The 14,431-nt window shown below is 39.1% G+C and overlaps 1 protein-coding gene across 19 annotated transcripts in view; it reads right to left on the bottom strand.

The window, feature by feature from the left end:
* Nucleotides 1-14,431, bottom strand: part of eya1 (EYA transcriptional coactivator and phosphatase 1) — a 46,780-nt gene that overhangs the window by 27,364 nt on the left and 4,985 nt on the right. For 2 of the 19 annotated variants that reach the window (XM_008396359.1, XM_008396360.1), the window contains exons 2-8: nt 11,184-11,311; nt 10,622-10,687; nt 9,060-9,137; nt 6,586-6,652; nt 6,076-6,221; nt 4,950-5,087; nt 654-736 (exon numbers count right to left, since the gene is read on the bottom strand). In XM_008396359.1, the coding sequence (XP_008394581.1) occupies nt 654-736; nt 4,950-5,087; nt 6,076-6,221; nt 6,586-6,652; nt 9,060-9,137; nt 10,622-10,687; nt 11,184-11,307 (702 nt within the window). In that variant the 5' untranslated portion in view covers nt 11,308-11,311. Of the gene's footprint in view, nt 1-653; nt 737-4,949; nt 5,088-6,075; nt 6,222-6,585; nt 6,653-9,059; nt 9,138-10,621; nt 10,688-11,183; nt 11,312-11,708; nt 12,161-13,182; nt 13,607-14,431 lie in introns of those variants that run through there. The other 17 variants (XM_008396362.1, XM_008396363.1, XM_017302008.1 and 14 more) reach the window with 12 other exon arrangements.

The following is a 14,431-nucleotide window of genomic DNA, read 5'->3' as shown; positions in this document are numbered from 1 at the left end:
CCAGGGAAACAGTCTTTCGTAATTTTAGGCTGCAAGAGAGAAAGTCTTAAACAGAAAACAAGAGGCTAAACAGAATACAGCAAAGCTGCTCTTCTTTAGCTATTTTGTGCTGGGAGGACTTTGTTTTGATGTAAGCTGATTCTTCAAATATTAGACCCAATCTGAGCAAAACAATGAGAAACTGATGAATTTGGATCTCAGAATCAGGGTATTTGTAAAGATTTTTAATCAAAAAGGTGGAGAAAAAGAGAGAAAATGTAGCAGAGTAGAAGAAAAAAATAAGTGGGTGGTTTGGCAACGTAATCTGAGATATGCCCTGCACCAGTGTTGCTACTTTACAGAGGAGATTCCAAAAAATAAATGCAAACACATGTCTGTTCGCCCCTACATCTGGTCAACGATATGTCTTGTTTTTTTCTCTCTTTTCACTGTGGCATAATACATATGTTCAAGAGGTACAATAGATAATCCTTTTGTCATTCTGAGTGATTTATGATGACTGAGTCATGGCTGAACTGTAACACACTGCGTTTGCTTGTTTCAAGAAGATTTCAAGGTTTGGAAGTTTTAAACACAAACCTCAGCTTTATTTTCAGACCAGATCAGATACACAGAAAGATAAAAAAAAGAAAAAAAAAGATGTGTACACATACCTGTTGTGTGCTGTTAAAGCCTGTCGAGTTTGTCAAAGAGTTGTTTCCTGCGTACAGCCCTGATGTTGTTGTGAAAGAACCACCTTCAGGGACAAGAAAAAAAAATCAGGTACATATGCAATCTCAATGTGAATGGAAAGGAATGCAATTGTACATATAAAATGACATATTGTTAAAATATGCTATTTTTTCCCCTTTTTAAAAAAACATTTATTCGAAAACTTGAACAGAAGGAATCCTCTGGGAGTGCATCTAACAGTGGTCTTATCTTTCTCCTCTTCCTTTCTTATCAGTGATTGGATCAGTTCTGATGAATGACGGGGTGGTTGGTGGGGGTGCAGAACCAGCTACGAAGCCCGCACAATGCGAGGAACAGAGGAGCCTGTTGTGTGCGGACTACTGAAGGGTAGCGTGGGGTGGAAAGAAAACAGGGTGAAAATGCTGGGAGTGTGCATGAAGAAGAAGGGGACAAAACAAGCAAGGCCTGAGCTTGAAGTGAGTGGGGTTGAGTGGGTTTGCTACTGAAATCTGGTCCTAATGAATATGTAGGCTTTTCTTTTCACTTGCTCGAGGGGTGGTCCTCCTGGGTAATTAAGTCATTCGAAAGGGTTGATAAAATCTAATGGCTTAATTATACAGAGCTATGGGGTAAACAGAGAGTAGCTATGTCGGGCCTTTGGGACAAAATATCTCCTTTGTAAACTTTAGCGAAATATTTCAAACATCAACTTTGTAGCGATTTTGTCTTTGGTTTCAAATAAAAGTCATTAACCTCTCTCACACAGTGTGACATTATATTTTCTTGTAATATAAAATAATAACCACTCATGGCGGGAAAGATAGAAACCAGTAGTTTGAATACTATTTTTGTATCTAACACTGTAGTTGTTAAAGAGAACTTCTTATAAGGGGGAAAAAAACCCCCAAAAAACATGAGGTCAGAAATTGGCCAAGAAACTAACTGGTGCAACTTAGTCAAATAAGTTCTGAAGCTACACCTGACACACAGAGCTCGGGTTTTCCTTCTAATTCTTGTGCACAGAAATAAAGACATATAAAGTCACATAAAGACACATAGACATTTAGCCACGTGGGACAAAAATAGGCACTTTATAAAGACCATCCTCCCGTTTCATCGCAGCAGAAAAGGTATCCCACAGTTACAGTGAAAACCATTCAGGAGATAAATTTACTGTTTCTAAATGAGGCCGTAATTACACCTTTGTTGTCAGAGACAAACAGAGGGAGCTCCTTTCATCCTCTGGTCATTGACCCCATCAGAAGGGCCCTCCCACACCGTGACAAATGTGAAGCAGCTTTCAGAAAGAGGGAAATGATTTGGGAACGCTTTTGGATTTTTTTTTTTTTTTTGACCTGGATAGAAGGGGCAGTGTGGCAAGCGCTTGAATGTTTTGTATAGCAACATAAAGCGAAGACACAGTAGTGTTTGGCCTTGTGAGTAGCAGCTAGAGTCCAAGCATGAGATAACTCCGTTAAGAGTTTGGTCTCTATCAGCAATTTTATCAAAACGCTTCACTCTCCGTGTTGTTTGTTTAATTGGTTCAAGATGAACTGGGGATTAGGAACAGATTTTTGATCGGTGCTGAAAGTTCAAAATCAAGTGAAAGTGCACTAGAACAATAAGAGCGAGAAAAGGAGGAGTGATGCTGTGAAGGACAACAAATTAGCCTAATACACAGTTCAAACAGTCATAAAAACTCTCACTGGGAGTGTTTGAGGGTTGCTCTAGGGAGACTAAGGAGCCACATAAAAGCTTCGGGGACCCCTGCTACCCAGTGAGAATGAACCCATGCTGTTGGGAGGGGTGGTGCTGGTTATGGAAGGGGAGAAAGAGGGAGGGAAGCGGGACTGCTGCGGTTTCCCGGGGGGCATGTTTTCTCTCCCTCCCCCTGTCCTGCTGTAGTTAGTTCACTCACTCAAGACCAGACACCATCCCTCCCTCCTATCCTCCTTCCCTCTTGCCTTCTGGCTCCACAATTGGAAGTCCATTTGCTTTGCTTGATCAGTCCCTTTGCCACAGGCTATGTCTATCATCAGTGCACAATATTTGTAGCAGAAGTTTGTATGCTCCACTTGGGAATAGACTATCAGGACCAGATGGGGGTTTTACTTTTAGAAAAGGTAACTGAGGCTTCAGCTTCTTCAGTTTGCTCAGACTTTGGGAAAGAATGCTGGGATCCAATTATTCTCCTAATTAGCATCTGCATGGTCTCACTTTCTGTAGCTGTTTTAAACTAATCTTAGGTTATAACCTTTTATTGACATTTAAATTCCCAATATGAAAAAAAAAAGGATTCCAAAAGTGACTTTGCCCCTTATATAATGTTGGTTTTGGAATTGCATAAACTTCTAGCAAGAGCTAGAAACATTAATTTGATCATGTTGTGTGTTGACAGCTGGCTGGTTCCAGGGACATTGATAGAAAAGGGAGTATCAGATGTGGAAAAAGTCTTTGGTTTGGGACACCCAAGCCTGAGGCGCATCGCCCAGGCAGATCAATAGGCCACAAAGAGTAATGATGATGGTGTGGCAGTAGGCCAGAGCCACAGTTAGAGAACCAAGGGCCAGAAGAGTGGCCAATCTGTCATCTAACATGCCTGTCAATTACTGGTGCACTTAAAACTAACAGAACATGCAACAGTAAGAGATAGCTGGAGAGAGTGAGGGAAACAAAAACAGGAGAAGCACAGTACTTAGAAGATGAATGAGCACATACTTCAGTCATTTTAAGTCAAACCGCCAAGAACAATATGGCAACTTTTGTATTTCCCTGTATTTGTTCTCACTCTTGAGTCCAATTTTAGCTACTTGGATGCACACTGCAAAACTCTTACAGTGGCCAACTGTGTTTGCTTAAGAGGTGTGGAAACAAGGTTTTTCCCTAAGACAGCTGCTGCTGAGCTGGTGTTACGTATTGTGAAATGCTCTGGAGGCTTTTCAGCAACATGTAGAGATATTTCAAATGTGACACTTAGAGATATCACAGGAGAGAAAATAAACATGGAGCTAGCTGCTCGCTAACTGTGCCTGCACAGTGAAAGTGAGACGGTTTACCTGAAGTTCAGGATAAGCAGAGTCTGTATAAAATTGTTACATTCAGCAAATATTATATCTGCTTTTTGCTTGGTTTTTGTCATTTGGAAAACAGATGGAAAGTGAAATGGTAAATGGTCTATGCAGTTGCACAAAAAAGTGTGACAATTAAAAAATGAAAATTACAGAAGAAACACATGGATTGTTAAAAACTCAAAACTTTTGTCAGTCCCTCTTTTTAGCATAAGCTGACATTTACCCAAACAGAGAAACGACAAAAGGTGCCTTCAAACAAACAAAAGAATAAAGATTAAGATTATATCACTATGTAGTTGTTTACATTTAGATTTCAAATCTCCTATTGTCAATTTCTAACTGGATGCCATCCAGTGCAAGTGGAACAAAATTACTTTCATATATTGCTATGCTGTTGTTCTGAGATGGTAGAAGTTCAGTTCTCAGCCTTCAGGACAAACTTTATTGAAATGAAGTGGAAACTTCAATAGAGACTCTTTTCGACCCTTTTAACAGAATCCTGCTTCATAAGTCTTGAACTGTCCCTATAAGAACTGATCAACACTTAAACAGAATGCATGACTGGACAGCAAGAGGAAAGAGAAGGGGGTGGTCAGAGTGCCACAACTCATCGTTATTGGTTTCAAGGCTATAAATCTCCTTGGTCCCAGCGCTTAAACAAATACAAATATGATCACAGGGAGAGAGAAAACAAAGGATGAAGAGCACTATGGCTGATGTCTCCTAAGTGCCTGACATTTTTTCATCTGTGTTGATTTTTTTAAGAGGAGAGAATAGGGAGGCAGTCTTTGCGGCTGCACACCGCACTCCTGGGATGCAACCATCGTCCCGGGTGAGGACAAGGCCTATGTCTTGACTCAGTCTGGCTGTGTGCGCCACGAAATCAGAAACAGAGGTCTGTTTCTTTTATCCTTTTCAAAACAATACAGAAAACCTAATTTAGTTGGCCAACCGGGGGGATGAATATTTATACAAGGGACTGAAAAACTACAGATGCCCAAAGAGATAGACCAATTAGAGAAAAAAACAAATTCAACAAGAAATTAAAGCCACCATGTCTTCCGATTTTTGGAGAAAACTGTTTTTGCACAGATGTCATCATGTTAACCATTTTATACATGCTTATTTTAACCTCCTGACAACAAAGCTTTCTCCTCTGAAGACACATAGCTAGATATAAGCAGAAGTGACAAAAGATGTCCTCACCCTGCATCTGGTAACTGTAAGGGGCCTGTCCCGTCTGTGGTGTGGTGAAGCCAGAGCCGTAGCTCAGGAAGCCCGTCTGTCCCGGGGACTGGGACTGGCTCAGACCCCCCTCGGTCTTTATGCCTGCCCACAATGGACCTAAATCAGTTAGTGACACCAGATCGGTTTGATGCACAGACAACAGTCAACACAGGTTTAAATTACATTGGACAGAGCAAAGGGACTCTGACTCTGTCTGTTAGCATAACACACTAATCACAATGGCTGAACAGAGATTAGCTGATAACTGATTTTCACTATGCGCCGCTGTTTAGAAATACTATCTCGCACACATAAGGAGCTACTTGGCTGTAAAAACAAAGACATGTTTAGACTATTCTTGTTTTATTTAGTAATAAAATATATTATTATCATTTAGGTCATAAGTGAAATAATGCACAAGTAATAAAACATGTGGCATGTGTTTGTGACTTGCACTGACCACTGGCTTGGCTGAATGAGACAGAGTGTTGTTTCTGTGCAACAGTAGGTTGCAGGGCTCCGCTCAAATAAACAGTGTAAATTCCTCCACATATTGCAGAATTTTCTGGGGTCAAAACGCTCCAAAGACTTTAGACAAATAAAGACATTTATTCTTTGCTTTCTCTTACATTGCCAGAGGAAACCGGTTTCTGTTTTCAGATTTATATCACTAATCTTTCTGATCTATCTGAACAGCTTCACAAGCAAATCTTGCACTGACTGCGAATATACAGGCACTAAACAACAACTCAGCATCTCTGCTGCTCTTGCTCTGCTGGAGAAATTGTGGGAACATGAGTTCGTTAGGAGCCAGGTGTTATTCCTGACCTTCAGCAAAGAAAAAAAAATTACAATATCTTATTTAAAGAGTACATTGTTTGATGCTACGTAGCAGAAGTTTCCCTAATCCCATAGGGAAATTAAGATTTTCTGTTGCTCACACATTAATTCACATCCACACAGCATTAAAAATCATACAACTGGAAACATCTATAAAAGGTACACAATATACATACATTAAAAAGTGATCTAGTAAAGAGCTTAAATACATCAAAATGCTAATTACTCCGTCTCCCTCCTTTCCCCTAATGTGTGTAAATCTCACCATAAGCAGGGATGCCATAGGGCTGGCCTGGCTGAGGGTAGCTAGCATATGCTGCGGCCTGCTGCATTCCTGTGGTGTACTGCGTCTGCCCATACGCAGCCATGTTTTGAGACGAAGGAGTAGGCAGAATATGTGGGTATGTCCTGCTATTAAATGGCAGAAACAAAACATGGAAGTGGAAAAAGATGACAGGAAGATCCCTAGCGTTATAGCTCCAACTTTACTAACAGACAACGTCTTGTACTTGTTGTCCTTTAACTAAACAGTTAGTCAACACGTAAGACTGATGGCATACCAAAGCTCATATACAGAGAAACAACAATAAATGGGAATAGGAAATTTTTACAGGATAACAATTACAACAGATTTCAGAAGGTGCAAACTGAAGACGTTTAGGCAATCAAAGCCAGTCAGAAAGCCTCAATCTAACAGAAGGATCTGATTAAAGATCCAAACGAAGCTGGATGCTGCTTATTATTTTTTTTAAAGGAAAAATAAAAGAAACCTTACTTGGACGGGTAAATCTGCGGAGAGAACTGGTGAGTTTGTCTTGGGCTGAAGCCACTGGTTCCAATAGCTGAGGAGAGTTAAAAAAGAAAAGAGGCAAGCGCATATTTAAACATTAAGAAATAAGGTAAATATTATCTTCTGCCAAAAAGAACTGCTGGACTTCAAGAAAAGAGCAATAACAACGCTCTCCTCTGTTTATTGTTGTAAACTTATTCAATGTTAAAAACAGGGGAGCAATAATGGAGTCAAATAATTAGGTAAGTAAGAACTGTGTTTATTTCTGGGGCACTTCAATCACAATGACACCCACACAACTGTCTACATCTCAGCCCGCAATTTAAAACACTTACAATTAAAGATGCACAAAGAAATTGGATGCTGGCCAGGATTGACCAATTTTTAGCTTCATTTTCCAACCGTTAAACAACTGGTTGGAAAATGAAAAAAAAAAAAAAAAATCTTGTGCCAATCAATGCACGCAATATTTCAAAGCATCACTCCACACGCTGACAACTCGGGGTTTAAAAAGAAGCAGAGCGATGTAAAAGGAAACATCATTACTAATGACTCATAAAGACACACCTGCTTTAAGGTTTTGATAGTGTGAGAGAACAAGACTTGCAGTGAAAAACATAATGGTTAAACAAAGTACAGCAATGTAACTCAGTTGTATTATTTTAAACTTTTAAGTTGTCTGTATTGGAACACGCTGAATTTGGAAATGTTGGAAGTCTTTTGGAAATCCTTGAGTTGAGCTAAGGGTCTACATTCTCTGAGTAATTCACACGGAGACTGGATTTAGCATTGCTAGCCACAGTAAAGGTACTAATTTCTAATTTAGCATGTTGAGGTATTTTTAAATAATTGACTTTGCCTCTGCTCTTAATTAAAATAATTCATGATTACCCATGACACAAAGGCTAGAAAGAATTTTTTTGTGTGTGTTGTTCCTCATCTTCTTAAAACTCTTGAAGAGAAATTGGAATCGGCTGATGAGCAAATCTTTCACATAAAAAAAATATCAGTGCATCTCTATTTATAAGCTTTCAGTAAAAATGGAAATGACAACCCTGACACAATTTTACATCCACCTAGTTCCACACTGCTCTTTTTTCACTGCCGTTTTATCCATATGTTAAAAAAGATGCATGTTTTTCATGTGAAATTATTAACACAAATTTGCTTTTTAACTATTACATTGCTTCTAAAAGTTTTACACTGTTAAAAAAAAATATATATAAAGATTTCTGTTGCTCTCTAAATACTAATTGAATGATTTTGCCAAAACACTATGTTTGTTGTGGACAAATAAGAAAAAACTAAAAAAATAAAATAAAATAAATAAATAAATTATAACTTGTTAAAATTACAAGAATTTCAGCTCACAAAATATCAGCTACTAACTTACAGATAATTATAATATTAATAAACAAAACCAATTCAGTCTAAGTATGAATAAAAAACCTGCATGATTACATACATAAAAAGAGTGATAAATTAGAATATCTTTGATTTCTAAAACGTCATAAAGATTCCAGGATGCTGCAGTTTTTGTCGGTGCAGTGACCTGGTGGCAAAGTTTAGAAATATCTAACTAATTGGTCATGACATGTAAAATGAGGGATTTTTCTGCGGGGGAGTGCTTACTGTATGAAACTGTATGCCATAACCCCTCACACGTTATTAATACTGAACACTTTTCCCACATCGGCAGCACCTGCCACTGGACAACACTTTCTCCTCTGAACAGAGCTTTGGGTTTCCCCACGGAGGATACGGGGTATAAGATTACTAAATTTCATTAATATTGTCAGAGACAAAAGTCATGCAGTGATTTATGCTGTTCTAGCGTTAAGTATCAAGTACTTAGTTAAATGGTTGAGAAAATACAGGAAAAATTTGCAGTAAGTTAATACCACACACTTCTATTAATGAATTTTAACACAAAATGCCTCATTCTGCGGCAAAGTGATACCACAGAGCGTGGAAGAAAGACGGCTTCGGCCTTAGGTAGCAATGTGTTTGTGTGTGTGTGTGTGTCTGTATGATGTTTCTTTACTGAAAGGAAGGTGTGAAAACACTGGCTCTGACGGGCCGATAGGGTAACAGCCCATGGAGAGTGAGGGCCACTGGGACGCCGTGTCACTCCACTGGACAGACAGACTTTGGGCTCAGCAGGTCATAATTCAGCCCTCACTGACATGGGAACCAACAGAGTGAACAACTACACCCACACATGTAAGCAAGCGCAGCATATAAATTTGCTGACAAAGTCAGGAAAATGTATTTTGTGCCTAAACACACAGGAATACAAGCACACACATTAGATTAGACTGACTGCTGGGATACGTACTAAGGCCTGACTTATCAGCTGCCCATCTCTGGGCTCATCACATCATCAGTTTGCGTGTGTTTGTGTGCGTTAGTTCACACATACTCAAAAACGTTCACATGAGACAATGTTTTCCCCTCACCTGATCCTGAGAAGCTGTCTAAAGCGGAGTCTGTGACTGAAGAGGCGATTTCGCTGCTGCTCATTGGCTCTGTTTTAACTGTAAATAAAGAGTCACATTGTCACCAAATCAAGTTAGGATGAAAAATGGACATTATCTTCAGTGCTAAAAAAAAACTTAAAAAAAAAAAACAAAACAAACTGAAAAGATCTGAGAGGGACAAAAAGAGCAACAGTTTGCTTCTGAATTTCAAGATTGCCAAATTTAAATTCCTTTAATATTACTTTGTCATCATTTCTCATATGTATAATTAGAGACACACAGATAAGGCTTCTCCTGACTAATACCACTTATGTTTCTTTTGTCTCATCCACCGATTCTGATTTTTAATCTCTTCAGAGTATTATTTATTTGTGAGGAGGGTAACATGTAACAAATAAAAAAATAAGGTGGTAGTTTAGAGTATAACAGCAAATTAGGAAATTACAAGAGTATTTGCATTAAGTAGCCAAGCCTATTTCTTTAGTTTCTTTTTTGTTTTTTAGTTTTTTATCAAACTAAAAAAGGTTGTAACGTTGGCTGATGTACTTAAAGTTGTTTTTTAGTAAATATGGAAGGTATAATTCTCATTTTTTTAGTGTTTAAGCAAATCAAGTACAAATGAGCTGATTCCGATCTCTGGCTGATCGATCAGAGCAAGTTATTTATACTAAGTTTTGAAATAACTATAAAACTGTATTTTTGCAGTTCTGAAAGAGCACAGTCGACCTGTCATATTTGACTAAGAGATGCATTTGAAAGCAACAGAGAAAAAGAATGAGCATAAGACATGCAACTTCAATTGAAGCGTCCAGAAAATATATAGTATATAAAATCGTTTTAAGAGTGTAGCTAACACGGTTTGACCTTGACTCCATTATATAGCCCAGCAATAGATTTGCAAAGACAATTTCACAGCTCTCTGACAGCTCAGGAATCTTTGAAATCAATCCATTTCACTTCAGGCGGGCTAAGGGATTTTTTTCCCCCCCTTTTTTTTGTGGCACAGCAAATTGACAATGTGGGCAAAGGAGTCATGCTTAGTAGAATCCCTCATGGTTGAAGAAGCCATTTGCTGTCATGTTATACATGTTTCTGCAGTGCTTGCACACATGTTGATGAGGGGTAACACCTTTGAACAACACAACGGTAAAAAATATGGTCACATAGTGCATGCATGAACTAGCACACACTGGGGGTCACATAGCAAACAATAACCACTGTGTTCAAGAGGCAACATGGAGGATCCCAACAAGAAGTTCACAATCTGACCACTTTGTAACAATGAACTCAAGGCCAGTTGGTGTCAAACCATGCTTGAAACAAAATACCAGAAAATCCAAAGAGTTTCTTAATGAAAGGCACAATAGTTGAGGCAGTTTTGTACTTTTGGCAACTAATGAACTTTGCATTTGAGGGAGATTTTGATGAGCACAAATTACTTTACCAAGAGGGATAATTGGGGATAAAACGAGTACTTCTATTTGAGTTTGGGAAAAACACCAAGTATTGTCCTTTCATCGTGTCACTAAAAGTAGACAAACCTGCTGTAGACTGTAAGTTAGAACCTAACAACCAGTCTGCAGTGGTAAGCATTGTGATGTTATCTCCTATGGGAAAGACAGAATGGCAAAAGGGACACATGACAGTCTGCAAGGCGAGAAACAAACTCTGAGCCCCGGGCTAATATAAAACATGGAGATTACACGACAAGGGATCATTTTAATAATTTGTTGGGTTGTGACTGCTTCACTAAACAAAGGCTCAGATTTAAAGCACAGGCGAATCACCTGAGCAAATAAGTATGTACAGAGGAGACCACATTCAAAACGCAATCATTTCCATGCTGCGGGCTTTGAATAATTACATGGATGCTTGAATAAACAGCTAATAGTCACTGAGAACAACTACTGTGCAACATACAGATGTACCAGCAGGAAATAGAATTAAAAGCTTCACAGTAACAATCAAGTTTAAGCTACATGAACACTTCCTGGTCTCAAAAAGATTTTGCTGCTTCCATTCTAGTACGCATATCTCTACATTTAAATAGCTAATTTCTATAGTAACATTCTAAAATTTCAGATTAAAACACAGCAAACGCACCTTCAGTGCCATTGGGTGTCATGGAATTGTTGCTGATATGTGAGTTGTCGAGGCTGGGACCATTAGGAGATTCGCTGCTTCCACTTACTCGGCTGTGAGGACTGGCTAGATCCTGCATTTCCATAGACCTGAAAGGACACACACACACAATCACGCACACACACAGCAAATCAAATTACACAAATCATTGTAGTTTCAGCAAAAACACAAGACTCTGACGTGCAATGCTGAATATGAGGGCCGTACATTTTTTTAAAGCACAAAGTTAGTGTAAACTACGGACAGCTTTAAATATGAAAAAATATATGTGTAACTGTGTGTGTGTTTGCAGTGGTTTCGTCATCATTTTACAAGTTGTTTTACGAAATGTTTACTGTCTAATTAATCTGTTTCATGCGACTAAAATGATCTTAAGTGTATATCGCTTTGGGGGTGATGATGAGTGCAAACAGATGTTTTGCTGGTTTGAGGCAATGCTTAATGTGTTAGGAGCACAGCATTCTGCCTGATTGTAAGAGCCAATACCTCAGTGATGGGCGGATGAGAAGTTCATGAGGCGTGTGTTTGCTCTGGCAAGCTCCTTAATTGTTTCTGTGTTTATACAAAAGACCACGCCACAGAAAACATTATTCTATCTTCTCATCTGTGCACTCAGAGAATTTGATCGTCCACAGACAACAGTGTAGATAGGAGGCACAAGAGATTAGAAAAAAAAAAAGACAAGAAAATAAAACTACTGTTCTTATCGCAACGGTTTTGGATTTATTTATTGTTTTGCTTCAATTAATTTTCAAAGTTTCTGTATGTTTGCTGCTGATAAACAAATAAGGTTCTATAAAGGCCTTGTTACAATAATACCGGGGGCAAAAACCTGATATTAACTAGATGAAACTATAACTATTAACACTACATTTTGACACACACATGCACGCGCACACACACACACACACGTATACACGCACACATATGTACATATATGTATGTACATCCACCAACACACACACACGCACGCGCACACACACACACACACACACACACACACGCACACACACACGCACACACACACACACACACACACACACACACGCACGCACACGCACACACAATCAATTTTTGAAGATGTATATTTTATTTAAACTTTCTAAGCAAAATTTTAGGCAGAAATGGGTGTGTGTGTGTGGAGTGTATATATAAACATACACACACACACACGTTATATTTTATAAAAAATAATAGTTACATGGTTGCCACATGTTTATTCTGACCAAAAATAGTCTTATCAAAAATCCATGAACGGAGCTACACATTAAGGTCATGGCAAGGAGCTCATCCTCACAAAGAAATGATCACAACACCAGTGGAAACATACATCCTGCTGTTCAACAATTATAAGAACGGTTTGATTGCTGTAGTGCCACTACAGATTTTTCCAAAACTTCTTGATTACGATATAACTAATCATTTATCTCCAACTCATAAAAGTTGTTTATAAAAATGTGTACTTCTTTAATTATTTTTTGAGATGGCTGTCTCATTTTCTATCATAAGAAAAGAAAATCTGCCACGGGTTTAAATAATTTTCTGCTTCATTGTTTTGAACATTTTACCAGAGTGAACTCAAAAAAGCTGTGTAAAAACATGAAATAATGAAAGAAACAAACAAAACAGAAAAGCAACAAGAAAAAACAAATTACTTATGGGCACACAAATATGTTTTTCTCTTAGGGTATATTAGTTTGCTCATGTTAAAATTATCACAACCTACAAGCCTGACGAAAATAAAGGGACACTAAATCTTTTCCTTGAAAAAACTTTTCCTGCAAAGTCTGTATCTCCTATGTGGGCCAACATTCACAGTCATATACTGCAAGCTTAAAAGTCTACTGGAGTTAGGAAACAAATTTAGCAGAGAAATGCCCATTTTTGAAGCATTCCCTGATGCCACACAAAGAGCTACATTTCTTTGGCGCTACTGGAACGGACACAACTTTGCTCTTACCTGGACCTAGACAGCTCTGAGTCCTCACAAACCACACTCCCTTTTCTTTAGTCTGCCTCCACCTGCCCCAGGCAGGAAACAATGTCAGTCCTTGTTACTGCAGCTTGATGCCACAGTCCGGAGCCATCCATGACACAAAAAGGCTTATCAGAAAAAACATTATTGTTATTCTGGAGCAAAATGGGAAGAGAGGGCTGGCGAGGGAACAGAGGCTCACATTGTCTGTCTCTGAGCCGCAGCACTACTCCACTGTTGTTTCCTCCTCCAGGTCCTCCCTCCTCCCTGAGTAAGGGGAGCATGGCCAAATGACGGAAAGGTGATTCATCATTGGTCTACGACAGCTGCAAACTGGATTAGCCCTCCCCCAATCAACATGCAAAGCAGCTTAGCCAAGGTAAGCAGGAAGGGTGGGTGGGGGGGAACTGTGTAGTGGGGCTAAAGAAGCGAAGGTAGGCAGCAGGGTGAGGGGTTGGGGGTACAAGGGGCTGAGGGGAAGCGGAGTGTGGGAGAGTCTTTCTACTTTCCTGCTGACTGAAAGAAGATGGGACTTGTTGAGCAGAGGCAAGTCGACCGTGACACCCCTAGCATCTTCAGCAGATCTTTCATCTGCAATTGACACTATCTGAATTTATCAGCACTCCTCCTCCAGGCATAATGACAAGTCCTAATGACCAACGGGGCCCCTTCCTACAGGCCTGCCCCAGCCTGTGGCTATTACACAGGCATAAACTATGAAACAGCCTAGCTCTGAATCCTACAAAACAACACACAGAATGAGCATGCACACTCCCACTATCAAGGCATACCAACATTTTAAAAAGCTTAAGACTGCTAAGATTTTCTGTCATAATGTTCCTGTGGTTTAAAAGCCGTCACTCTTTGTTGGAGTGACGGGCAAAGAGCAACGCATCGCTGCCCCTCACCCAACTGTTGCTACACACTTCCAGTCAGCTGACTGAAAGAGAGCTACTACAGTCTAATGCTAACAGGAAAGGTTTGAGGAGTGTGATAATAGTGTAAAATCACTGCAGCTTAAAAGTTACAAAAAAATATACATAAAAAAACAGTACAGCATGATCCCATTGTTTTTATTTAAAACGTAAAGGAAGAAAAAATATTTCCACTGCCATAAATTATTGTAATAAATAGACTACAACAAGAATAGTGATGTTTTCATAATATTCATCAGTTTAATTATGATAGAACAAAAGTTGAGCTCTTCTGATTCGTAGTTTACCAACTGTGGCTA

The sequence above is a fragment of the Poecilia reticulata genome, linkage group LG20 (assembly GCF_000633615.1).
Source record: "Poecilia reticulata strain Guanapo linkage group LG20, Guppy_female_1.0+MT, whole genome shotgun sequence".
Lineage (NCBI taxonomy): Eukaryota > Metazoa > Chordata > Actinopteri > Cyprinodontiformes > Poeciliidae > Poecilia > Poecilia reticulata.
This window is presented reverse-complemented; position numbering and strand designations above follow the sequence as displayed.